General features: G+C 42.0%; 1 protein-coding gene across 2 annotated transcripts; it reads left to right on the top strand.

Moving 5' to 3' along the window:
• Positions 1-30: 30 nt before the first annotated feature.
• COQ3 (coenzyme Q3, methyltransferase) lies at positions 31-19,539 on the top strand. Of its 2 annotated transcripts, XM_056125215.1 has the most exons (7): positions 31-137; positions 7,446-7,572; positions 10,201-10,353; positions 12,500-12,599; positions 15,722-15,964; positions 18,542-18,701; positions 19,008-19,539. In XM_056125215.1, exons 1-7 carry the CDS (start codon positions 50-52, stop codon positions 19,172-19,174), a joined length of 1,038 nt encoding a protein of 345 aa, XP_055981190.1. In that variant the 5' UTR covers positions 31-49; the 3' UTR covers positions 19,175-19,539. The 2 variants fall into 2 exon arrangements, with proteins under 2 accessions (XP_055981190.1, XP_055981191.1); XM_056125216.1 differs by lacking the exon at positions 10,201-10,353.
• The last annotated feature ends 8,201 nt before the right edge of the window (positions 19,540-27,740 follow it).

The raw sequence follows: 27,740 nt of genomic DNA, 5'->3' as shown, positions 1-27,740 counted from the left end.
GGGACCGGAAGCGAGGTGGGGCCTCCGGCGCCTGCGGGGAGGCGGCGGGATGAGCTCGCGGGGCGGTCGTCTCTTAGCGCTCCGGTTGCCAGGCTGCCGCGGGACACCGGCCCAGCGGCCGCACCCAGGCCGGGCAGGTGGGTATGGAAGTGCCCTGCACCACGGACTGGGACGGGCGGCGCGAAGACCCCGACTTCCGTGTCGGAACCACTCCGGGTGGCGGCCCGCTGGAGCCCTGACTTGCCCGAGGCCGGGAGCACACTGGGGGCCCTTGTGGCGTTTCGGGCGGGGATGGGGGATTGGGGGGAGGGGACGCTGTAGACGGGGACCACCGCCTTGTATTGGGCGACTCCTGCAGAACTCCGAGCGTCCGGGGGCCGGCGTGGCAAGGTCGCGCGTTTCCCTCGCCAGGCGGGGAAGGACACCAGCTGCTCTCAGTACCCACGCTTCTGCATTCGCCTCTTGTGTGCACACAGCAAAAAGTACATCGGCACTGAAGGCAGCTGAATTACTCTTTGATTGCCAGGTTACAGCAACCGACTCTTGCCAGTTCGGATTTTAATAAACGCCCCGAACCGGCTTGTCCACGACGCAATTTGAAAGTCAAATCCCAGCCTTAACCGAAAGTTCAGTTTATCCAAAACTCATTTAACATGATGTATAAAGAGCACTGGCGATTTTGATTGATAGTTAAAAACATTAGAACTAAGACCTGGCTTTGAGAAGAAGTGGGCCCCTAGTAGTAAAGGCTCCCGATAAAGTTCAGAAATTGGTATTGCCCTGTAGCTCTGTCCTGTTGTTCATCGATTTGCTCAAGCGGGCCCAGTAAGGTCTTCATTGTGAGATTTGTTGTTACTGTGTTTGGCATATGGAGTATCTCATGGGTAGCTTGCCTGGCTTTGCTGTGTGGGCGAGATACTCGGTAGCTTGCTGGGCTCTCCAAGAGAGGCAGAGGAATCGACTTGGGTAGGCTGGGCCGGCCCTGTGCAAGGCAAACGCCCTACCGCTGTGCTATCACTCCAGCCAAAATCGTATTAATAATGAAAAATAATGGAGCCAAGAAAAAAAAAAGCTTTTAATCTGTGTGAAGAATCCACATGGTAAAATGATTAGGACACGATTTGGGCTTGGTTTTTGGCTGTTGGCCCACCCACCCCCTACAGGAACCAGCAGTTCTGGCTTCTCATATGTGAGGTTTCTGGGAATTTAAAAAGTGTCTCCTGAAAGGTAGGAAGAGGAGGTGGGGAGTTGGGAGATGTGATAGACTTTTCAGATCTTGGCATTTCTATGACATATCCTGAGGGCAGTGGGAAATGACTCAGGTAGCAACATAATCAGACTTAGATTTGCAGCTATCTAGAATATAGGACCTAGTCAAGCAAAATTAGCCTCCTTAGATTAATCCAGACAATAAATATTGATCGTTGGAACTAATATATTAGTAAGGAAGAGATCTTGATCACCGTCAACATGGTGACTGATAGGTTCTCTATAAAATGAGCTTTTGAGTAAATTAAATGAAACTTCCCCATTCATCATTTTAAAGCATAGATATCTGAAGATTTACAGATTCAGGGTAGAGAAGGATTGGTAACGGTATTAATACAAGCTCACTTTTGGTTTGAGGTGGTTTTAAAAATTCTTCAGAGTTCTGGCAATACTAATGACTCAGGGATTAATTTCCCTTGGAAATTATTAGGGGCCCAGAGAGATCGGTCAGTAGACCGAGGGCATGAATACTTTGTAGTGAGAGACCAGGGTTCTCTCTGGGTCACCATATGTTCTCCGTCCTGATCATCACTGGTAGTGGCCCCAAGAACCACTTGAATGTGACCCCCAAACAAAAAACGGGAGATGAGAGGGAAATAGGGATTTTTTTACTGCGAGCACAAGCAAAGTCAAAGACTTGCTTTCTTGTGGGTTTTTTTTTTTTTTTTTTTGTGGTACAGGGATTGAACCGAGGACCTCATATATGCAAGGTGGTCGCTGTACCATAAACTGTGTCCCTGGCCCTAATAATATCTCCTATCTATATGATTTTTTTTTTTGGTTTTTATTTCTGGTCATTTATTTTTAATTTGATTGTAACATCATGATTTACCGGAGTTTTTCAAAATATAGTTGTACCGGGCATTAAATATCCCACCACCAGTTTGTCCTTCCCTACACTGTTTCCTTCCCACTCACTACCCTAGCCTTGCCCCCTTGCAGACAGAAGTAAATTTACTTCATACTGTTTGTTTCAACACAAAGGCAATGGAATTATCAAAACATTGATCAGTAAGAGTCCATTTGTGATAGTTGGTATATCTTGAGATAGTGTTGCTAAAGTCACTGTCTGAGGGTCAGCTGTGCTGGTTAGTGGTAGTTGAGCCTTTTGTGTTATTGTTTCGGCTTTTTTGTGAGGGGAGGTGGGTCCATCACACTCAGTGGTGCTCGGGGGTTATTCCTGGCTCTGCACTCAGATATTACTCCTGGCAGTGCATGGGGGACCATATAAGATGCCGGGGAATGAGCCTCGGTCTGCTGCATACAAGGCAAGCTCCTTACCCGCTGTAACTGTTACTCCCTCCTCCATTTAGATTCATTGCACTTGCTGCTCTTTTATGCAGTTTTCCAGTCCGATTTGCTGTGATCCTATTGGACTGACCGTACTGTGAAATCTCTGAGTTGTCCAGGAGCTATAGAACTGGAACAGTTTGGTGACTTGGCAGTTTGATGAAGTTCAGTTGTGGAGCTGAGCCGTTTCTATGTTGGAGGGTGTCAGTCTTTTGAGCTATCTCCTTGGCCCTAGTCTATAAATTCTTAGGAAACTTCAATTTCAATTTCAAGTCTTAAAGGGATTGATAGAGTAACAGGGTCTCAAAAGGAATAGGAAATAGATTGGTCAGTGGACTGAACATATGCTTTGCATGTGGGGCCCTCCCCACCTAATCATTGGCCCTACATGGTTCCCCAGGCACCATGAGGAATGATTACACAAGACTGAGCTAGGAGTAGCCCCTGAGTACTGCAGGGGATGACCCCAAGACCAAAAGGGGGGGGGGGGAAGTAGTACAGATAGTAATGTTGAAAGAATGTATCAAGAGCAAAAGTCTAGAAACACAAACTGCTGGTTTGGGGATATACTGAAATTAATTTATTCAAAATTTTCACAAAATACCATAGACTGGGTGGTGACGTCTCCATCATATAAGTATTTTTAGTACTTTTGAAAATTCATTTCTAAAATATATATTTTTTTATGTTTTTACATTGGAAACTGGGGAGTCTAAAATTCAGTGTCAGATGATAGCCTGCTGGGCCAGAGTGAGTAGGGCGCTTGCCTTGCACAAAGCCAACCTAGGATTGATCCCCAGATATCACCCCATTTTGTCCCCTAAGCATTGCCAGGTGTGATATCTGAGCACAGACCTAGAAGTAAGTCTTAAGCACTGCTGGGTATAGCCCCAAAACAAACAGAACCTCCCACCTTCCCCCCACCAAATAAATATTCCACAGAGATGATAGCCTGCTTTCTGGTTTGCTCTATCTCATGTGATAGCAGGGGTGAGGTAACTTCTTGGGGTCACTCATAATTCCAATTGCGAGGACTATCCTCATGGCCTAATGACTTCCTAGACTCCCCCCCTCCTAGTACAGTACAGTACTACCACAGACATCTGAGGGGTTAAGATTTCATGAATTTGGGAGAATATAGCATTTAGACCTGTTCCCCAAAGCGGGCACTAATGATTGTGGGATTGGGGGGTAGGGGGTGTTATTTTGTTTGTTCCCTTAAAGGTATATTTCTAGGATTGGAGAGATAGTACAAGCAGGTAGAGTACTTGCCCTGGGTTTGATTGCCTGCCACCCATGTTCTACCCAGCTAAACCAGGAGCAATCCATGAGCACTACTAGATGTGGCCCCAAAACAATAAACATAAGGATTTTCAGTGAAGGTGCTGAACTATTTTTATTTCTAAAGAGGGGGTGGCATGCCATATATATTTGAGGACCTCCAGTGCTTGCCTTACACACTTCTTACCCAGGTTCAATCCTCAGCACCCCATATGGTCCCCCTGAGCCTTCCAAGAGTGATCCCTGAGTGCAGAGCAAGGAGTAACCCCTGAGCATTGTCGGGTGTGGATCCACACAAAATTTTAAAAGTAGCAAATACCACAAATAGGAGGCTGCTTAAATGGGTTATGAGATAGTTATAACATGGATTGCCATGAAGCTCTAAAATTAAAAGGAAATTCTTTGTTATAGAAAAAATCTCCATGATACATTAATAGAAGGAAAAGTAAGGTGCAAAAGAATGTATCTGCGTAGAAACACCCTTATTGACTGTCACAGTATCCTCTGTACGTTATGGTAATCCTTGTAGATACCTGCGCTGGGATAGTACATCATATGTGTATAGTCTGTTACATACACATACCTGTGGTAAAGCTAAGTTTAGATACAGTAGGAGATTAACAAGAAAAATAGATATGCTGTAATAAAAGTTGTGTGAATGTGACTCAGTTATCTTATTGTTGTGGAGCTGGTGAACTAGTACACAAGTTAAGGTGGTGGTTTTTCACACAACTAACCCCAGCTCTGTCCCTGAGCAGTCAAGAGTAAGCTTGAGCATTGCAGAGCGTGGTCCCTCTCCCCCCGCAACAAATCTTATTGTATATCCTGTTTTTGCATTTCCGTTTATTTACCTTGGGTAAATTGAAACCTGGGAACCACAGATAATCACTCTGTTGTGCTATATTTATATAAGATACAAAATTGATGCAAAAAAAAATATATATATATATGTATTGAGTGTCTCCTAAAGCTTGCACATGTAATCATGTAGTATTGGTTGCTTCTTGAGAGGGAGACTGAAAACTGAAGTCAGGAGGAGAGGTATTTTATAGTGTACCCTTTTGGATTTAATATTAAAGAAAAACTTACTGGATCGGGGGCGATGTCTCAAGTGGAGGAAAACATGCCTAGAACAAACGTGGCCCTGGGTGCTCTTTTGTTTCTTTTGGGGATATTTCTGATGGAGGTCACTCCCAGCGCGGTGATTAGTGATCACTCTTGAAGATGCTGGGAGCATAGGGGTGAAAGGGAGGAATGAGATGCCAGAAGAAGGCATATGCACTAACTCACTGAACTTTCTTTTCACTTCACTCCTATGTACTGGGTTCTGCTCCTGGCCCCCTGAGCACTACTGGATGTGGCCTCTTTTTAAATAATTTTTAGGGGGGCCTCTCAGAATGGGGGGCGGAACTGGCCTGTCTCCCCACTTTGACGAGACCCTGAGTTGCTGTCCACGAATGGCTCCTCCACTGCTGAATGGCCATGATCCCAGAGGCACACAAACCAATCTTGGAACCCAGTGGCTTCTGGCAGAAATCCCTCTGGACTTAATTACTGAAATACCAGAAATCCAAAAATTGCACGACTGCAACATCATATGCTCTTAATTATCAGCAATAGAAAACAAATTATCTAATGATTTTTGGCAGGTCTGATAGTTGGGGGGAAATTCCAAATAATAATAGTGGGTCTTCTGTCGAAAAATTGAATGTAATCAAAGTAAAGAGAGAGTAAAGTGAAAATCATCTGCCACACAGGCAGGGGGAGGGTTGGGATGGGGGTATACTGGGGTTCTTGGTGGTGGAACGTGTGCACAGGTGAAGGGATGGGTGTTTGATCATTGTATCACCGAGACTTAAGCCTGAAAGTTTTGCAACTGTTCTCACGGTGATTCAATAAAAAAGATAAAAATAAAAATTAAAAAATAATTATTTTTAGGGACCAGAGAGATAGTCCAGAAGGGGAGATGTTTGCTTTTCAATCAGCCAACTCAGGTTCTATTTCTGGCACCCAGTATGGGTCCCTGAGCACTGCCAGGAGTGATCGCTGAGCACAAAGCCAGGAGTAGGTCTTTAACATATCCGGGTGTAACCCCAAAATAAAAACCAAGACCAACTTTGAAAAAAATTTTGGGGGGGATGAGGGTTCAGCTACACCCAGAAGTACTAAGCAGCTTGACTCTGTGCTGAAGAGTGACCCCTGGCAGATAGGGGGTGGGGAATTTGCTACGCCAGGGGCCAACCTGGGTGGGCAGCATACAACACAAGCACCTTAATCCCTATACTATCACCCTGGCCCCATCTCTTAAAAATGAGGCTGGGAGCTGAAGCAATAGTATAGTGGGTAGGGTACTTAGGTTGCATATGTCCAACCTGGGTTCGATCCCTGGAACCTCCTGTGGTTCCCCAAGCCCTGCCAGAAGTGGTCCCTGAGTGCAAAGCCAGGTGTAAGTCTGAGCACTGATGGGTGTCACGCCCCTTTTCTCCCAAAATAAAAACAAATTTTAAAATGTTTGTATTGGGGCCAAAACATAGTACAAGGGTAAGCACTTGGCTTACAAGGGTAAGCACTTGGCTAACGTGCAGTACTCACCTCAGTTTGATCCCCACTACCAGGAGTGTTGTTATTGTTGAAGGATTTGGTAGAATTGATTATTTCTCTTTATGTGTTTGGAAGAATTTACCAGTGAAGTTATCTGAGTCTGGAAATAATATTTTTCAAAGGATTTTAAAGTGAACTGAATTTCGTAGTTTCTAGTACTATTTAGCCAACCTGGTTCATCTTCCTTGTTCTGTTTTGGGTCCACACCCCATCGTGCTGAGGGCTTTCCCCTACTTTTGTGCTAAGAGACCACTTCCTGGTAGGACTCAGATCATATGTGATGCTGACAATTGAACTTGGGTCAGCTGCATCTGTACAAGGAAAGCATCTTGTACTGTCTGTAGCCCAAGTTCATCTTGCATGGGTTTTGGTAGTTGTGGTTTTCATAGAATTAGTGCATTTGTCTAATCGTAGGGCCCAGGTTTCTGAGGTGTATGTTAATGCAGGAGGAACAGTGGAATCGAAGAGATATGCTTGGAGCCAGAGGTTCTTCGTCCTCTTAGCTATTTCTTTGATAGTCTTAAAGGCATTCCAAGCCGCTCTCTTCCTCCTGCACAATTCAGGTGACAGGTCATTCATCACATTGAGTTCTCAACCTAGGTACACATAACTGTTGCATTCGGAGATGTTCGTTCCGTTGAGAGCGAATGGAACATCAGGAATATATATTATAAGGAATATCCTATTCCTTATAATACATACATATAAATATAATCTAAAATAACATTTTTAATTACATAAAAATCAGGATTTAGGGGCCGGAGTGATGGTGCAGCAAATAGAACATTTGCCTTGCATGCAGCCAATCCGGGTTCAATTCCTAGCATCCTGTATGGTCCCCCAAGGAGTGATTCTTGAGTGCAGAACCAGGAGTAACCCCTGAACATTGCCAGGTATGGCCCAAAAAACAAAAGAAACCCCCCAAATCAAAACAAAACAGAAGAGAGTCAGGATTTATATACCGCTTGTTTTCATTAAACATTTCACTTCTTTTTTTTTTTCAGTTCATTCAAAGAACCAGCTAAGTTGGACCCTACAAATTAAGCCATGGGTTTTTGGTGAATATAGAATCATGTGGTTCAGATCCTATAGAATGACTTTTCCCTATTTGAACAGAATGAAAAATTGTAGGTAAGTTTGTTTGTTGTGGCAGATAATTGCATAATTGTAATTGTCCAAAATAGGTTTAATTATAACTTTGTAATTGTGTTTAGTAAATCCTGTTATCCTGTAATAGGGGTTAAATATGGTTTGATTAGGGAGTGTTGTTGATTCAAGTATTCTGATTTTTATCACGTATGTTGGTGTGGAAGTTAGTATACCATGTGTATGATCCCTGTTTATTCCCCGTTTGATCCTGTTTGTTTTATTTTTTAAGTAACAATATTACATTGCATTCTGTGTCATTAAAAATCAACATTATATATACGGCATTAATTTAACCACCCCAATTGATCTCACTTGATTGAAAAAAATAGTTTTAGGGATTCAGAGCTACATATGGCTCAGTGGTCAAGCACATCCCTCACATGTATGAGGCTCTGAATTAGATCCCTGTCACTGCAAAACAAACCAGAGTTAGGTGAATTATATGCTTTTCTGGGCCTTTTTCCTCTGGATATTTGTTTGATGAATGTTTCCTGAGCATAAATTGTGTTCCAAGAATTTTGCAGGTCACTGGGAATAAAATGGCAGCTGAGAGAAATTGACAAAGGATATCTCTTGTCTTCAGAGTGCTTATGTTCTAGTGGGGAACAAATGTGCAAAATCGCATAGCCTCAGGAAGTACAGTTATGAAGTTAGGATAGGGCAATATAACCTAGTTTTGAAAGTCAGGGAAGACTTCTTAGATGATATTCGATTTCATCTTCAGAGAAGTGAATTAGGTATGTAGAGGAGGGAAGAGGGGAGTGTGAGAAGAATTTCTGACACAGGCTAGTGTTCCTGAGGTACTGTACCTAAGCAGTGTACCTGAGGAAGGAGCAACAAGTCAGCTAGGAGTTGAAAGAAGACCCATGTGGCTCAAGTGGGCAGGACAAGTGAATAGGAGAAGTGGGGTTTGAAGGGCTGGGTGGTGTTGCTCAGCAAGAGCACATGCCTAGGATGTACGAGCTCCTAAGTTAGAACCCTCCTGCTGAAAAACAAAAAGAGGGTGCTTGGTGGGATAGTACAAAAAGTAATGCACTTGCCTTGCATGCACACAACTCAGTTTGAGCGCTGGCACTGCATATGGTCCCCTGAACACTTCCAGGTGTGGCCCCGGAGCTCCCTGCCCCCCAAAAAAAAGTAGAATCCTTTTTTGGATTGAGGAGAGAACAGAGGGCTAGTGCACTTGCTTTGCTGCATGTGTGAAGCCTAAGTTTGATTTCTGTCACCATGTCATCCCCCTGAGCACCTGCCGCAGCAGCCCCTAGAGACAGAGCCATTCATATCCCCTGAGCACCACTGGTGTGTGCCCCCCACAAAATAAAAAGTGAGTCTTTAGAGGAGAGAAACTGAAAATCAAATTGTAAGTCATGCTTAGGACTTTGGTGTCTCTGGGAAGCAATAGAAGCTTTAAAAAGTAGAGGAGCCAGAGAGATAGTAAAGCAGCTAAGGAGCTTACCTTGTCCCAGCCAACCCTGGTACAGTCCCCGGGACTCCATATGGTCCCCCGAGCACTGACAAGAGTAAGCACTGCCTGGCTGGGTGTGGGACTTGCCTTCCCCTTCATCCTACCCTCCCAAAAAAGGGCTGATCAGATTTATATTTCAAAATAATTAGTGCGTACGCCCTTAGGTATTTTGGAGAACAGACTGGAGGTGGATGAGGTACAAGGTTAGGACTGTAGTACAAGCAAGAGACAATGGAAGTTTGGACTTAGATGACACCAGTAGACATAGTAGGAGAGAAAAAAGTGCCTAAGTTCAGATCTTGGCGTAGCTGCTTACTGAGCCTCCCTGTGTCGTTAGGAAAAATAATAATATGACCCTTTATGGCATGAGCAGTTTTTTTAGAGCTGCTGAGAGGGTTAAAGACTGGCACATGTGGAATTTCAAAATTAGGCAGATGCCTAATAGGTGCTTAATAAATTATAACTATTGTATAATTCAGGAGGTTGAGTTTTGTTTATTTTTTATTTTAAAAAATTCATATATTTTGAAGGCCAAGCTTTATAAGTTCCATTTTACTTGTAAATTATTTCAGAAGCAAATTGTTTCATTTATGACACATATATTATTATGATTTAAGAAACTTACAAACATCAAAAATGAGCTCTATGTATATATATGTTCAAAATTTGATATCATATCAAAATATACTTCAGTATTATATTTTCTGTTACTTTTTCTTCTTTTGGTTTTTGGTCCGCACCCAATGATGTGTGGGGCTACTCCTGACATAGTGCTCAGTGGTCATCCTGGCAGTGCTCAGGGGACCATGTGGTGCCTGGGGAATCCATACCCTGCCACTTTGTACCCAAACGAAGCCTCCTGCTGACAGAGCACATACTCCAACCCTTGAGCTATCACCTCAGCCACTTGGGAACTTTTTTTTTCTTTTTTTGGGTCACACCCAGTGACACTCAGGGGTTACTCTTGGCTCTGCACTCCGCAGTTACTCCTGTCGGTTCTCAGGGGGCCATCTGGGATGCTAGGGATCGAACCTGGGTTGGCTGCATGCAAGGCAAGTGCCCTCCCCATTGTACTATCGCTCTGGTCCCCCTTTGTAATTTTTTTAACAACAGTTTTTGCTTGTCTTCTCATTTGGACTTTACAGGCTCCCTTGGATAAGGCTGCACAGTACTTCCCAAACCACTGTGGACAGTGATGAAGTAAAGAGGTTCCTGGCCTTGGCACATAAGTGGTGGGATGAGCAAGGAGTATATGGGCCTCTTCATTCCATGAATGACCTGAGGGTGCCATTTATTAGGTAATATTCCAGAAATTTTAAGACTTTTAAATGCAGTTCAAAAATTCATTTTCTTTTGAGCGTTTGTTTTCTCATAAAATTGGCTTAAAATGAATGACAGGAGAGATATATTGTGGGTAGGGCATTTGCCTCACATATTGCTACCTGGGCCGGTCTGTCCCTGGCACCCCATATGGTCCCTTGAGAATGACCAAGAGTGATTTCTGAGAACAGAGGCAGAAGTAAACCCCGAGCAGAGCCAGGTGTGCCATCTCCTCAAAAAATTTAAAATAATTTTTAAGTTATTTTTAGAGATAAGGAAGAATCTGTCCAGTGTTCATTGTTTGAAATTATTAATTTTTAAATAGCATCACCCAGATTCTTGGCTGCTGTCACAGATTAACTTGAAATGTTTAGACATTATCAGGTTAATTATAATTGAATCTTTCTGAAAGGGTGCTAGATTTCTGTGACATCAAGGTCATCTTATTGTAGACTTACCTTTCAGCAGTCTTGAGTAAAGGAACACTAATCAGACAGTTCAACAAATCTTTCAGAGCAGAACTTTTTACAGAGACTGAGGGACGGATGCTGTAAAAGTTACAGAGTCAGTTCATCATTTGAGGCAGACCATGTATTTGTTTATTGATTGATTGATTAAACCTTTTCAAGCAGCTGATGTGCACAAGATGCTCTAGATGACAAAGAGTGTCAGACTCAGTTCTCCCTCGGGGAACTCCATGATTTGGTTTTATGGGTTTATCCAGAATAAGTACCAGAAAAGGTAGTTAACTGACATTTTATTGCTACTGAGTTACTGCATTATTCAATACAAAAACAGGTGGTTTTCAAAAGATAGGCCCTGACTGGAAGCATAGGCCCTGGTTTGCCTGACCACACAGTGGTTCACTTGGAGCTGGTTACAAATGCAAATTCCGAATTCTGACCCTGGAAGTGTTGCTTCAGGAGGTATGCAGTCTGTTTTCATAAACCATCAAGGCGCTTCTCATGAATACTCACTCAGCTTACAACTCCACTGTTCAGATGCCTATGAAACCATCATTCACCTAAGGCAGATCGGAGGTAGTACAGTGGTCAGGGGGGCTTGCCTTATATGCAGCTGACCCAGGTTCAACCTATGTGGTCCCCCGAGCATGCCAGGAGTAATTCCTGGGTATAGAGTCTGGAATAACCCCTGAGCATTGCTGGGTGTGGCCCCAAACCAAAAATAATAAATAAAATTAAAAAGAATCATCTTTATTCTTTATACACTCAATTAGGAAAACTTCATTAACTTGAAATCTTAAAAAAATATTCAACTTATGGAACTGAAAAGATAGTAGAGTGGATAGGACATTTCATGTAGCTGCCCCAGATTTGATTGCTGGCACTGCATATCATCCCCCGAACACCACCAGGAGTGATACCTGAGTTCAGATGACCCGGTTTCAATTCCCAGCATCCCATATGGTCCCCAGAGCACTGCCAGGGATGATTCCTGAGTGCAAAACCAGGAGTAACCCCTGTGCATCGCTGGGTGTGACCCAACAAGCAAAAAAAAAAATCCAGTTTAGTCAGAAATTTAGAAATATTCTGAAAATATATGTCTCCAGTCTGCTTCTTCAAGTTTTATAAAATATTCTATAAGTTGCTGACATGAATGGTTTACAGGTATTGATCTAATAGATGTCTCAGGGGAATTGATATCAAGCAGAGAAAAGTATGTTAACTTAAACTACATTATTTAAAAGGTTTTATTTGCATAATTACTTCTAGATTACTTCAGAGTAATTTAAAATTAAAGTTTAACATTTTCTTAAGAACTGTTAAGGGGCCAGAAAGATAACACAGGGTTAAGGTGCTTAGCTAGCAGGCAATTAAATCCCAGTTCAGTCTCTGGCTTACATATCACCTGAGTACTGCCAGGATTGATCCCTGAGAACTAGGAGTAAGCCTTGAGCATTGCAGGGGTGTAAACCAAAAATAAAGAAAGGAAAAAAGAAAAAAATATATATATGGGGAGTTTTTGGTCAGGGATGTAGCTCGTGACTTTGCCCATGTGAGGCTCTGGATTCAATTCCTGGCACTGAAACAAGTTTGTACACTTTTAAGACTTTTATCAATAAAACTGACCTTTTGCTTTTATGTTTTTTAATCCTCTAAAAAGAGACAATCTTTTAAAAATAGTTGCTAATCATCAGCCAGGAATACCCTTGTCTGGAATGAAGATTCTTGACGTTGGCTGTGGTGGTGGATTGTTAACAGAAGTAAGTGATTCAGTTTTCATGTCATTATCGGGGGGAGGGGGTGGGAGAATGGGGGGGGAAAAGGTACCAGATGTGGGGTCAGGCTCTAACCTGGTCAGCTGCATGCAAGGCAAGCATCCTACCTGCTTGGGCCCCTATATTATATATATAAAATCCAGAAGGGTTTATTTTGTTTGTTTCTTGAGCCATACTGGGTAGTTCTCAGGGGCTCTTCCTGGCTCTATGCTCAGGAGTGACTCCTTGTGCTTTTGGGGGGACCCTGTGCAGTATTGGGGATCAAACTGGGGTCAGCCATTTGTAAGGCAAGTACCTTCTCTCTTGTACTTTTTCTCTCAGACCAGAACAGTTTTTTAAAATATAAAATTGGCATACTGGTTCTTTGACTAGCTTTAAATACTTGCCATCTTTTGTGTTCTATTAGATACTTTTCACTGATTTAAATTCAGTGAGAGCCATTCTTTTGCTTTTGTTGTTATTTTTATGGTATATGACTCTCACCCAGCTGTACTCAGATGCTGCGCCCTGCTAGGTACTCAGCACTGCTCAGAGGACCCTTAGGGGCTAGAACAAAAAAGCATGTGCTCTGACTCTTTAAGCTACCTCCTGTCTCCCACTCTTGCTGTATTATTAAAACCTGAAAGTGTGTTTTGCCTGCTTATTGGGTGCTTAGTCTCAGATACTTGAAGGCGGAATTTTTCAACTGGAGCCATATGGCCCTTTGAGGTCCTAGAGTATTCCAGGGGATCCCAGGTAAAAATTCCATTGATGGCGGGGGAGGGGGGCATGGCTTGAGAATAGTGCACCAACTGATTGGACGGAGTGGGGTTTGAACCAGGAAGAAAAAAAGGCAGAGAGGGCTGGAGCCATAGTACAGCGTAAGACGTGGCTTACCAGGGTTTGACCCCTAGCATCCCATATGGTCCCCTGTGCACCATAATTCCTGAGTGCAGAGCCAGGAGTAACCCCTGAGTTTCGCTGGGTGTGACCCGAAAAACCAAAAACCAAACAAACAAAAGGACAGAAAGAGCACAGTCAGAAAAAAGATGAGAACCTCTGCTTTAAAAACTGCTTAGAAACCACTGTTTTGTTTTCTTCTATCAACGACTGTTTACACGCGTGCACATTTTAATCAAATTGAAAGATAAGTTAGCCAACAGTATGGGATGCAAATGTAAATTGGGGTTCAATGGGATGTATATTACTATCACATATCAAGGTCCCTAATAGCCAGGTTAGCAGTGAGACTAACAGAAGTCTTTGTGGATAGCTGAGTTTCAAATGCATCGGAAATGTTCTTCTCCTATAAAACTGCACCTCTCTCCTTTCATGTTACATATACAATTTTAGGAGAAATAAAATGGTCAACCAAAATATAGTATATGGTATTGTAAGTGAGTATATGTTACATACATATTCTGCAGTCTTCTCAATATATTCTTATAGCTAGCTCTTACATCTCTAATATTAAAATAATTGTGTTTGTATTTTTTATTTATTGACTTAACTCTTGTTTAAAATAAGTGCCATAGTGCGGAGAGATACAGTTAAAGATCTTTACTTGTCAGCATGGCTGCAGTTATGACCCTCGTTCAAATACTGGCACCACGTATGATCTCCAGAGCACTGCCCAGCATGACCCCTGCACATCACTGGCCTAAAAATCCACTAAAGGAAAAGACCCAAAATAAGTGCCATGAGCTGGAGATGTACTTTTAAGTATCTAAGTGATAAAGTACTTGTCTTGCATGCATGAAGCTTGGGTTCAGTCCCACCAGAAGTGAAAAAAACAAAAGCAGGGCCTGGGAGATAGCTCATTCTGCAGTCTTCTCAATATATTCTTGTAGCTCTTACATCTCTAATATTAAAATAATTGTGTTTGTATTTTTTATTTATTGACTTAACTCTTATTTAAAATAAGTGCCATAGTGTGGAGAGATACAGTTAAAGATCTTTACTTGTCAGCATGGAGAACATGCTTTTGTGCCGTGGCCCTGAGCGCCATGGCCTCCTGAGTGCCACAGGGCAGCCCTGGCAGCCCCTGAGCACCACATTGTTGGGCTGGAGCACTGATCCTTCAGGTTTGCTCTCCAGGAGTGGCCCCCAAATTCTCTGAGCACTGCGTGGGAACCTCCCACCCACTGCAAAAATAAATAAATATTATATAAGGTTTGTTTCTTTTTTCTTTTATTTTTTCTTTTTTGGGTCACACCTGGCAATTCACAGGGGTTACTCCTGGCTCTGCACTCAGGAATTACTCCTGGCGGTGCTTAGAGGACCATATGCTGGGAATCGAACCCAGGTCGGCCACATGCAAGGCAAACCCCCTACCTGCTGTGTTATTGCTCCAGCCCCCACAAGTTTTGGTTGTTTAGAAACTTGACATGTCGACTGAGACATAAACCTGAAAGCTTTGTAACCTTTCCCACAATGATTCAATAAATAAATTAAAAAAAAAAAAAAAAAGAAACTTGACATGTCAGAAGAAGTTACTGAATATAAAAGTTAAAATAATCAGCTATGAAGAAGCACTTGTAGTTCAGTGACAAAAAAAAACTATCAAGAAAACATCTTTGGGAAATTCATCTTGAATTTTTTGTTTTTGCAACTGACCTTACGTTTACTGTGCTTACATATATTAATGCTGTATTTTGTGCAGGTAAATACCTAGATTTCATGATTCTTTTTTTTTTTTTTTTGGCTTCTTGGGTGATACCCAACGATGCTCAGGGGTTTCTCCTGGCATGAGCCAGGAGAATTACTCCTGGCAGTGCTTGGGGAACCATATGGGATGCTGGGAATCGAACCCAGGTCTGCCGCGTGCAAGTCAAATGCCCTACCTGCTGTGCTCCAGCCCCGTATTTCACGATTCTTATGTAGTTCAAATAGATTTTTGTTATGACTATTCTTTTAACCTTTCTATTATGAAAATTTTGAATATTTGCAAACTAGAGAAGATATTATAATAAACTTCATATACCCATAAATGATTTCCAGTAGTCACCCTGTTTAGCTAGTCTTTTCCTTTCTGATGAACTTTTTATTGCTAATGTGTTTTATTTTGTTCCCGAAGTTAACCATTTTTTGTTGGGGGGGGGGATTCTTTATTCTATGTGTGCCATTAGCCTCTTGGGCGACTTGGGGCTTTAGTTACTGGAATTGATCCTGTGGATGAGAACATTAAAACAGCAGAGCGCCATAAAATATTTGACCCAGTCCTGGATAAGAGGGTCGAGTACAGAGCATGTGCCTTGGAAGACATTGTGGAAGATTCTGCAGAAACGTTTGATGCCGTAGTAGCTTCTGAAGTTATAGAACACGTAACTGATCTAGAAACATTTGTGCAGTGCTGCTATCAAGTTTTAAAAGTAAGACTTTTGGAATTTGTTTTTCCTTTTGAGTACGTGTGTGAATCTTCATAGCAGTAAGTTGTTTCATAGCACTTGAATACAGAAAACCAGGATTAGGGCCTGCAGATCTTCTAGAGATTCTGTCTGCCTCTCCGTTTGCCCTCAATTCTGGAATTTTCCAGATCCACTGCTGTGAAAGCAGTTGGTATTGAACTGCAAATAGTATGTAGCATCAGTATTAAATACATGATAGGCATTAAATGAAAATTTCCGAAATACTGATTTGTATTAGTACCTAAAAATCAATAAAAGCCATTATTAGCATAATTGGGTTGGTATAGAATTTTTAAATAACTTGATGTGTCTAAAAGTTTTCAGCTCATAAAGGAATATTTTAAATATATGATCTCACATTTTCTTAGCTACAAGTAAATGAGGAGGTTAGGGTAAGTATTGTTTTGACTTTCTTTAAGCACAGTGATGATCAGGGCTGGAGATAGGGCTCAGAGGTAGAGCACCGCCTTGCATGTGTGAAGCCATGTGCCTGATCTCTGGAACCACAAGACAGTGGAGGTCTTTAAGTCAAAGGTCGTGAGGCATATAAGTGGGAGTCAAGATTATGGTTAGTTCTTGCCATTGCATGATACTAATTTGATTTACCACAATTTAATCCTTTGAAGGTGATTCAAAACTAGTAACTCTTAGTCATTATTATTAGTACTGTATCAACTCTGTTGTTTATTTATTCAAGTGTGACACTGTAAGATCTAGGAGAAAGCGATTAGGGCCAAGAATGTGGTTCAAGTAGTAGAGTACATGCCATGCTCAGGCAGGAAGGACCCGGGTTTCAGTCCCTGATAATCACATGGCCCTTTGAACCCTAACAACTGTGATCACACTTGGTGCTGTCAACTAGGGCTTGCACACTTGGTGGCATTGTGCTGGGGATTGTACTTATTGTAATGCTGGGGATCACTGTGGAATGATGCCAGGAATCAAACTCCTGTATTCAGGGTACTACTGCTGAGCTGCATCACCAGCCTATTCTTTTTGTATGGTATGTCAGTCAGTATGTATGATTGGAGCTTCTTTCACTTATATGAGGAATAGTGGCATTGAACACTTTAAAGCAGACTTATTTGCTTTGGGGTCAGAGAAATATTTCAAGTTTTAAGATACTTGTCGTGCACGTGGCCAACCCTGGTTTGATTCCTGTCTCCTCTAGAAGCCCCCCGAACACCATCAGGAGCGATTCCTGGGCACAGGGTGAGGAGTCAGTCCTGAGCACCAGCCGGGTGTCCCAAAAACACATGGACAAAAGTCCCAGATTCTTTCCTGTTACTGTTTCCTTAGAGTAAGATTTTGATACTCATGCAGTGTTTTCTTCCTAGTTTTGTTGAGGGAGAATATACACATAATGATTCTTAATAAGGTATTTTAGTATAATAGAATTTTACAGAGAAGTAAAACAGTCTGCTATTTTAATTTTTAGGTTAGGATATATTTCAGGAGTGCTTCTTACAATTTTTGTTTTGGTTCAAGATGGTATTTGATATTCTCTTTCTGTCTCTCTCTGTCTCTCTCACTCTTTCTTTGTTTTGGTTTTGGGGACATATCTGTTATTTCTCAGGGGTTACTTCTGGGGGCGGTGTTTAGGGGTTGTTCCTAGTGGTGCCAGGGAGCAGACATCAGATTCTGACAGTGTGTACTCCAGCGCTTCGAGCTATCTCCCTGACTCCTTAATATTCTCTCTCTCTCTTCTCTTCTCTCTCTCTCTCCTCTCTTTCTACTCTCCTCTCTCTCTGTGCATGCGCACAATAGAAATTATGTTATTTTGAGGGACTCTATCAAGTTAACAAGACTGGGGTATGTAAAAGGGGAGGGGACAATAATCTTGCTGGAGTTGTCCTTGCTGGAAAATACTACTAGTAATTAAAAAGTGTCAGACTTGATAGTCCTGTTGATGTTTTGCATTTACTCAAGTACTTACCTTGACCTTGTTATTTCTTTATACAAATGAAATAAAAATAGAACAGAATTTTCGAACCTTAGTCATTTTTGGTTTTGGTCGGAGACTTTCTTCTTGGCAGTGCATGCCTCCTTAAGATGCATGGCTGCATTTGTACTAACCAGGTCAAAAGAGGTTGTCACTCAAAGAATAGATGTTAATTTATTTATTACAATTTAAATGTAGATGTAAAGCAAGGAAAACAACCTGATCTAATTCCTATATATTAATTAAAAAATATTTAATATGTGTGAAAGTGTGTCATAGTAATGTAAGATTTTAGGATTTATAAGTACTTTTGCATAATGCAGTGTGTTCATAGTAGACTGCCTTTAAAAATCACTTTCATGATTTACCTAAAATCATAATTTTGGGTAAATTATGTTTTACTAATACTTAAGGTGCAGTGTTTAGGGACCACTCCCAGTGGCCCCTTAAGGGTTTTAACCACTAAAATGATTTAAAAGGAAGGTCAAACTATAAGCTCATTTTTACCTGATACTCTTGACATTAATATTTTTACTTCTGTGTATGTATATATATATATATATATATATATATATATATTTTTTTTTTTTTTTTTTTAGCCTGGTGGTTCTTTGTTCATCACTACAATCAACAGAACACAGCTGTCCTATGTCTTGGGGATTGTTTTTGCAGAGCAAATTGCTGGTTTGGTAGCAAGAGGTACCCATTCGTGGGAGAAGTTTGTTTCACCTGAAAAGCTTGAGAGCATTCTGGAATCAAGTGAGTATTAAAAATGTTTCCAATTCCTAAGGTCTAACTGAACTAATGTTACTAATCGTACAACCTGGCATTTAATTAAATAGATCATGGTTCTTTGGATGTTGGTTTCATCTCAACTGTATCATAAACTCATTAAAGTTAGGACTAATTTGATATGGTTCGTAACCCAAAGCAAAGCAAATCATAAGTGATCAATGAATAATATTTGGTTGTTAGTTTTCAGTTCAGGATGAGGTACCTCCTCAGTTTACTCTAGAGAAACCTCAATTTTCTGATTATGCGTGTACTGTTTCTGATTCTTTTCAGATGGCCTGTCAGTTCAAACGGTGGCAGGCATGCTCTACAACCCTTTCTCAGGCCACTGGCATTGGACACAAAATACCAGTCTTAACTATGCAGCTCATGCTGTGAAATCTGAAGACCAGGAAAAAATAGTACCCAATGAACTTGTTTCAAAAGAAGAAATAGAATGATTCCAAGCTGAAACCTTCACCAAACCAGATATGTATCATGAGCTGAAGATGTGAATTATTCAGGGAGTTGGGGATATGACTCAAAGATCGAGTTTGATCCCTGGCACCACATGGCCCCTAAGCACTACTAGGGGTAGCATTGTTGGGCCCCCAGTGCCACTGGACCCCAGCCCTGAACTGTCATTCCCTGACTTCCTCACCCCCGCCCCGTGCTGCTGGGTGTGGCCCCTATTTGTTTCTAAAAGACTGCAGTATGATTTGAAAGTATGATGCTTACAAATACAAAGAATACATAATTTTATCTTTTGAGATGGGATCATGAAAAAAGACAATAAAGTCTAAAAAATTTGCAAAGAATTTTTATTTTTTTTATCTTTCAAGGGATTATTCTGTGGATAAAGATGTCAAGGTTTTAAGGGGTCTGGGAATTTTAAGTTCTTCGTCTTACGTAGGCACGCAGAGCCTGGCAAGCTCCCCGTGACGTATTCGATATGCCAAACACAGTAACAACAAAGTCTGTAATGGAGACGTTACTGGGCCCGCTCGAGCAAATCGATGATCAACGGGAGGGCCTTTACCTTTACCTTTACGTTAGCCTTACGTAAAGAGTATACGCATATTTCACTTTATCTTAGAGTTTATGCTTATGTCTTCTTCACCGTGCATACACACATGTTTCAGTTTAAAAGAATTGGTATCATTTATGTTCATTATTTGGTTTTTATTAAAGGCAGTTATGTGTCTTACTGATCAAAGCAAAATATAGTCTATGTCACTTACACTGTAGAATTAAAAAAATATTTTGGGGAGACTGGAGAGATAGTACAATGGTAAGGTGTGGTTCAATCCCAGGCACTCCATCTAGTTTCCCGAGCCCAATTGAAGATCAATGCCAGGAGTGATTCCTGTGTGTTCAAAAGATTCCCAATGTGTTTTAAAATGTATATACATAAATTTTTTCTTTTCTATGTTTATCGGAAACTGATTGTTAAATATGTGTGGGATTTGGATTCACATATTTAGAACTGTCAGCCATGTTGGCTGCGTGCAAGGCAAACGCCCTACCCGCTGTGCTACGTAAACTCAGATTATGTTGGTAATACTTATTTATACAATTCCATTAATGTTTAATTGGTATTGTATTTGTTAAGTATTTTTATCATTTTTAAATAATTTTCTTTTTAAAAAAATCACTTAAAATTCAGTTATGGACACTTCCTTTTTTTAGCCAGTGTTTTTATAATTAAAGAGACTGACATTTATAAAATGTAGTTTACTCTTCTTGTTGTATTTGAATCTCATTTCTTCTGAAATTCCAGCCATTCTAAGGATATATAGAGAGAGCACTGATTGAATATGACAAATTATAGGTTAAGTATGACCCATGTTGAAGGTCAATGTATACATTTTAACCTTTTTTTGGGGGCCACACCCAGCATTACTCAGGGGTTACTCCTGGCTTTGAAAAGCTCAGGGATCACTTCTGACAGGTTCAGAGGACCATACTGGATGCTAGGGATCAAATCCTGGTCAGCTGGGGGCAAGGCAAGCATTTTACCTGCTGTACTATTTCTCCAGACTGATACTTTTTTCTTTTTTCTTTTTCTTTTTTTTTTTATTAATTTTTATTAGTGAGACATCATGAGGTACAGTTGCAGACTTACAAATTTTTGTGCTTGGGTTTCAATTATACAATGATCAAATACCCATCCCTCCACCAGTGCCCGTTTCCCACCGCCACGGATCCCAGTATCCCTCCCACTCTCCATCCCCCCCCCCATCCCACCCTGCCTCTGTGGCAGGGCATTCCCTTTTCTTCTCTCTCTTATTGGGTGTTGTGGTTTGCAAAAGAGGCAATGGGTGACAAATCATGTTTGGTCTATAGTCTACTTTCAGCATGCTTCTCCCATCCTGGAAGCATCCTCCCAACACCTTTATTTGGTGTTCCCTTCTCTATCTGAGCTCCCTTTTCCCTTAGCATGTGTGGTTGGCCTCCAAGCCATGGAGTAAAATTCCTGGTACTAATCTTGGCCATTCTTGGGTGTTTAGTCTCCTATTTTGTTACTTTATATTCCCCAGATGAATGCAATCTTTCTATGTCTATCCCTTTCTTTCTGAGTCATTTCACTTAACATGATACTTTCCGTGTAGTACCACTTGTATGTAAATTTCATGACTTCCTCTTTTCTGACAGCTGCATAGTACTCCCTTATGTAAAGGTACCAAAGTTTCTTTAACCAGTCATCAGTTCTCAGGCACTCAGGTTTTTTCCAGATTCTGGCTATTGTAAAGAGTGCTGCAATGAACAAACAATTGCAGATATCACTTCGACTATACTTTTTTGCCTCTCTGGGATATATTCCCAGGAGTGGTATTGCTGGATCAAATGGGAGCTCAATTTCTAATTTTTTGAGAATCCAGACTGATACTTTTTAATCTTTCCTACTTTGAGGTATTTGTGGCCTTTTAGGGAAAGAAACTGAAATTTAAGGAATTATAAGAAAATTTAACTTCAGCTGCTACAATCTAACTAGGGAGCTTCATTGGGCTCTTTCTAAAAGTTTGGTTCTTCTTTCAGTCTCCAGCACCACATGGTCACCCCAAGCACTTAGCCAGAAGTAGTCCCCTTCTAGTCCCCAGAAATGGCACCAGTTGGTATCTTCCCCCAAATTAATTTTAATTTAGTAATTATCCTGCTAGAACTAAATCTACTCATTGATTGGTTAGGAAAAAAAGTAGGAAGTCTTAGCCATAAAAATGGGTATGAAAATTAAATTAAAGGTCAAGCAGTCATCAGATACTATTGGCAGGTGAGAAGATAGTTTATATATAGAAAACAAAGAAACTACACCAAAAGACAATAGAATTGAAACAACCAGTATGATAAAGTAGGAGGCAATAAAATCAGCACACACAAATCCGTTGCATTCTTACATATAAACAATGAACACTAAGAAAAGAGAAAGAAGCAATCACACTTAGGATTTTTCCCAAAAGAATCCAATACCTAGGAGTTAATAAAGGAGGTGAAAGACTCACACGTTGAAAACTTTATGACAGAAGTAAAAGAAATAGAAGAGAACACAGGGAAATAGATAAGGTCCGTGCTCATGACTTTGAAGATTTTGACATTAAAATAGCCAATCTACCCCCAAAATTATACAGATTTGTTATAATCCCTGTTAGGGGACCATGTGTGACTCCAAGGATTGAACCAGGGTAGGCTACATTCAAGTGCCTTAACTGCTCTCTGGCCCCCTATGACTTTGTTAAATTTTATTTTTATAAAGTTGTTTATACTGATTATTCAGTATTCCAACATCAATCTTACCACCATTACACCTTCCCACCCCATTATTTCTAACTTTCCCACCACCACCCAAGCCTACTCCAGAGGCAGATGCTAGGTAATTTATTTTGTATTGTTTGTTATGGCTGGAGTGATAGCACAGAGGTAGGGCATTTGCCTTGCATATGACTGGCCCGTCCAACCCAGGTTCGATTCCTCCGCCCCTCTGAGAGAGCCCGGCAAGCATCCGAGAGTATCTCACCCGCACAGCAAAGCCTGGGAAGCTACCTGTGACGTATTCGATATGCCAAACACAGTAACAAGTCTCACAATGGAGACACTACTGGGCCCGCTGAAGCAAATCGATGAACAATAGGAGGACAGTGCTACAGTCATGAATAATTCGCTAAAAATGATCCAAAAAGGTTTCCTTAGAGGAAAGTGTGTGAAAATTCTTGTATCTCACCTTGGTGCCCTGTGTAAGAGCTAATAACTAACATGTTGTTATAGATTGAGCCTTGTATGCTCAATCTAAATATATATAAAAATATATATGTAATTTTTTAAAAAATCAAGATGGGGCGGGGGGGGTATGGTGTCACCAGCAGGTCAATCTGTACCTGTGAGGCGAGTGCATCTGCAGCCTGATGGCGCCTTCAGACTTCCAAATACCCTATAATTGCTGCTGTGCCTTTGGCCAGACCCCCAAAACTTGGGGCAAAGTTTACCAAGAAAGTAAACGGCCAAAAGTTAGGTATGTGGGAGACACACCCACAAACCACCTCCGGCTCAGCTATATAATTGGAGGCATGGCCTCTCTGGTTCCTGATCAAACTGCTTAATGGCCGTGATCCCAGAGACTCAGAAACAAATCTCAAAACCCAACGGCTTTTGGCAGAAATGCTTTTGGACCCTGCAGTAGGTTACCGGTGCTGGGCCACCCCAGGTGGGAATATGTTTCATGCCTTGGCCTGTTCCCCCTGGCGGCCCGATGGCCACCATCCTCCAGCGGCTACTGGACAATCAGGTTTGGGCCTGCAGTGTCGAGACACATGGGTCCTCATGGGATGGGGGTGGAGCCGGCCTTTTCCTCCCTGTCCCAATGAGACCCCAAGTCGCTGCCCACGAACAGCCTCTCTGCCTCCGATCAAGCTGCTTAATGGCCATGATCCCAGAGACTCAGAAACAAATCTCGAAATCCAGCAACTTTTGGCAGAAATGCATCTGGACTGTGCAGTAGGTTACCGTCATTGGGCCACCCCAGGGGGGTAAAGGGTGCTGTCCCTCCACCTGCTCCCCCTTGGTGGCTCGGTGGCCACCATCCACCAGAGGCCATTGAACAGGCAAGTTTAGGCCCACAGTGACGAGACACACAGGGCCTCACGGAATGAGTGTGGAGCCGGCCCTTCCCCTCCGCATCACAATGAGACTCTGAGTCTCCGCCAACGAATGGCCTCTCTGGCTCCTGATCAAGCTGCTTAACGGCCATGATCCCAAAGACTCAGAAAAAATCTCGAAATCCAGTGGCTTTTGGCAGAAATCGGTCCGGACCCCGCAATAGGTTACTGTCGCCGGGCCATTCCAATGGGGAAAGGGTGTTGTCCTTCTGTCTGTTCCCCCTAGGCTGGATTGATTCTGGAGTGATTCCTGAGTACAGAACCAGGAGGAACCCCTGAGTCCTGTCAGGTGTAGTACAAAAAACAAAATCAATAGGGGCTGGAGTGATAGCGCAGCAGGTAGGGCGTTTGCCTTGCACGCGGCCAAACTGGGTTCAATTCCCAGCATCCCATATGGTCCCCCGAGCATGGCCAGGAGTAATTCCTGAGTGCATGAACCAGGAGTAACCCCTGTGCACCACTGGGTATGACCCAAAAAGAAAAAAAAATCCCAAAAATAAAAAACAATAAATATATTATTTATTATTTTTCTTAGAAACTTAGAAGTTAGAAACTTAGGAGTAGAAGAATAAGGTATCAGCAATTATATTTGGAAGAGTTAAAGCCTGCAAATAGGCTGGAGAGATAGTAAAGATAGTAAAGCAGGTAGGGTGCTTGCCTTGCATGTGGCTGACCTGGGTTCGCTATCCAGCACTCCATATGGTTCCCTGAGCACTGCCAGGAGTGATCCCTGAGCACTACCAGGTACGGCCCAGAAACAAGACAAAATATGAAAAGGGGCCTGAGGATGTGGCTCAGCCACAGAGCCCATGCCTCACATGTGTGAACCCTGGGTTTAATCCCTGGAACCACAAAACTGCAATGAAAAGTAAAAATTGGGCTAGAGAGAAGATTTAAAGTGCTGAGCACATACTTGCATGCTGGAACGCAGATTAGTTCCCCACTACATATGGTCAGCTGAGCACTGCTGGGAGTGATTCCAAGTACCAAGCTGGGTGTGGTTCATGAGCACTGCTGAGGGAGGCCTCCAAACCCAAAATAAAATTTAAATCAAGGGGCCCTGTGATATATCTTAGTGGTAGAGCAATTTGCCTCAATTATGTTTAGATTCTAGTTCTGGCACAACAAAAACCAAAGGAATAGGTACATCACTCAGCAGTTGAGCACCTACCTTTCCTGTGTGAGGTCGCGACCCCGCACCTCCATCCCACATGCCAAGTGCTGTTCCAGTGGTGCTGCCATCTTCACCGGCAGTTCCACAGCAGCGTGTGATCATCAGTTAACACAACCAGGTATGTATAAAATCACAGCTGAAAGTGCAAGTTCACACTCCCTCCCCCATTCCCACAGCATCACTCTCACCAGCTGCTCTACTAGTAACAATGGAAGGGAATGGTAAAATAATAAAGCACCCCCAAACAAGCTATATATTAAAAAAAGAAAATTACAGGTGGGGCGTTTGCCTTGCACGCAGCCAACATGGGCGACCCGAGTTCGATTCCTCCACCCCTCTCGGAGAACCCAGCAAGCTACCGAGAGTATCTCTCCCGCACGGCAGAGCCTGGCAAGCTCCCCGTGACGTATTCGATATGCCAGACACGGTAACAACAAAGTCTCCAATGGAGACATTACTGGGTCCGTCCGTTCGAGCTCGAGCAACTGCTTTTCAGAACTTCAAGAAAAATAATGTCGGATTTTTCAAGTTTGAGAGTGTGCAAATAGAGCGACTTGTTAATAGAGACTACGTGTGGGTTCATTGTTCTCTTCCTTTCAGCTTTTCTGTTTGGAAAAATTTCAAAATAAATATTAGCCAAACTGTGATACAGAATTGGCCTAAGAAATTCTGGGGCTGGGGAGGTAGTGCAGAGGGCTGGAGCACCTGTTCTGTGTTGTAGGAGGCTCAGGTTTGATCCCTGGCACAGCATATTTCTCTGATTACTACTAGGTGGACCTCAAAATAAAAAGTATGTTTGATGTGTTATAAGTTCTGCTTTTCAAAATTAATTTATGGGGGGCTGGAGTGATAGTACAGCTGGAAGAGTTCTTGCCTTACATAAGGCTGACTCGTGTTTCATCCCCCAATACCCCATATTGTTCCCCCTGAGCCCACCAGGAGTGATTCCTGAGCTCAGAGCCAGGAGTAAGCCCTGAGCATGGCAGGGTGTGCCCACTCCTCCCCCAAAAAGAGTAACTTATGGGACTAGAGAGACCATCCAGTGGGTAGGACACTTGCTATGCACTACCTGGGTTTTACCCCTGACATCCCATATGGTCCCTGAGCACTGCCAGGAGTGATTCCTAAGTGCAGAGCCAGGAGTAATTTCTGAGCATTGCTGGGTGTGCCCCTCTTGTTCCCCCAAAAAGTAATTTATAAATGATGGTAGCCACTCACTAGTAATCCTTTTCCTTCGTGGGCTTCCAGACCTGTGCTTTGAACACTAGATCTCATTTATCCCATGTATCATTGCAGTGAGGAAGGTATTACTGGCCACTTGTCTCAGAGAGATTAGTTGTGTTGGGCCTCACACAGCCAGTAAGAAACAGTCAGGATCAGAATCCAGGCTGAGTCTGGACCCTGGGAACATCACTCCTTTAATGCCAGTGTCTGTGCCTGCATACGGTCATGGCTGTAGTAGCATAACTACACACAACTGGAATTTTATCACCTGTATGAACTGCTTCTATGCAAAGTAGCATCTCTAAAAGCATTTAAATCAGTCAGAGCTTCAAAAAGTCGAGAATCGGAGCTATTATTTTTTTCTATTCTCATAGTTTTTTCTTCTATTTTTCTATTCTCCTATTTTTTCTATTCTCATATTTTTCCTATTCTCATTGCCCTTCTGTTATCAAAATTACATGCAATTATATGCAACCAACTGAAACATAATAAAATGCTGGAAAAGAACCCAAAATAGTGCATTTTTCCTATGCTATAGTTAAAATTTACTATTAAGCTAACTGAAGAAAAGTATTAAATTTAAAATGCTCCTCATCAAAAATAGCCAAGCACAAAAGGCAAAAGTATTATATTATTTTAAATATTTTTGTTATACAATGCTAGGGATACTCATGAAAGCTTCTGTGCTCCTATTGACCTGGAACCAGATAATACAGAGAGGCAGTGAGGAGAGACTGCTCAGTGACCAGCACTGAGTCACATCATGCTCAGGGCAAAAAATATTTGTTTCTTCTCATTTTATTTATTTTTTGTTGGAAGATCGGGGTGGGGTTACACCTGGTGGTGCTCAGGGCTACTTCTTGCTTTATCCATTGGTGCTCTGTGCTTGGGAGTTGCTCCTGCCAGTGAAGTGCAGGAAAGCTTGCACTCCAACCTATTGAGCTATCGCTTCAGCTTGAGAGAATTTTTTTTTTAAATCTGGAGTGGTGGGACCCCTGCAATTTCCATGAAGACACTTGCATCATTTTAGGCTACAGAAGTGCTTCTTCAGATCTGCGTCCTATGAACATGTTATTGTAGAAATAAAGAGGGAAAAAAGGCCGAACAAAAACAAATTAATTTAGCCAATGCATAGCTTCCCTCACGCTTAGACTTACGCTATGACTCTATCAGAAGGGAGACTCTTTCTTGATTATTAATAATGAGATGTAAATGACATAAAAGCCTTCTGAATATTTGACAAAAATTTCCAACACTGACAGTTTGCATGAAAATCAAGTAGAAGAATTTGTTGTGCGATCAATAAGGCTAGTGTATCTCCAGAGAAGAGGATGCAGTGCTTATGAATGAGTCACTGTTTAGATGCTCAAAGGCACCAGTTGGATAGGCACAGAGAAAAAATATGTTCTTAAGATGATATGGCAGTACAGCGAGAATGGTGGCAGAGAGTGACAAGGTACATGTGGACACAAGATGTTCTAG

This window comes from Sorex fumeus, unplaced genomic scaffold (genome assembly GCF_029834395.1).
Source record: "Sorex fumeus unplaced genomic scaffold, SorFum_2.1 ptg000054l, whole genome shotgun sequence".
In the NCBI taxonomy this organism is placed as follows: domain Eukaryota; kingdom Metazoa; phylum Chordata; class Mammalia; order Eulipotyphla; family Soricidae; genus Sorex; species Sorex fumeus.
The sequence above is the reverse complement of the archived record's forward strand: the minus strand, read 5'-3'. Positions and strand labels throughout refer to the sequence as shown.

Coding starts and splice junctions, on each gene's coding strand:
- COQ3 (XM_056125215.1), top strand. CDS start 50: ATGAGCTCGCGGGGCGGTCGTCTCTTAGCGCTCCGGTTGCCAGGCTGC. Junction 10,354..12,499: donor CTGAGGGTGCCATTTATTAG/GTAATATTCCAG, acceptor TCCTCTAAAAAG/AGACAATCTTTTAAAAATAG. Junction 15,965..18,541: donor GCTGCTATCAAGTTTTAAAA/GTAAGACTTTTG, acceptor TTTTTTTTTTAG/CCTGGTGGTTCTTTGTTCAT.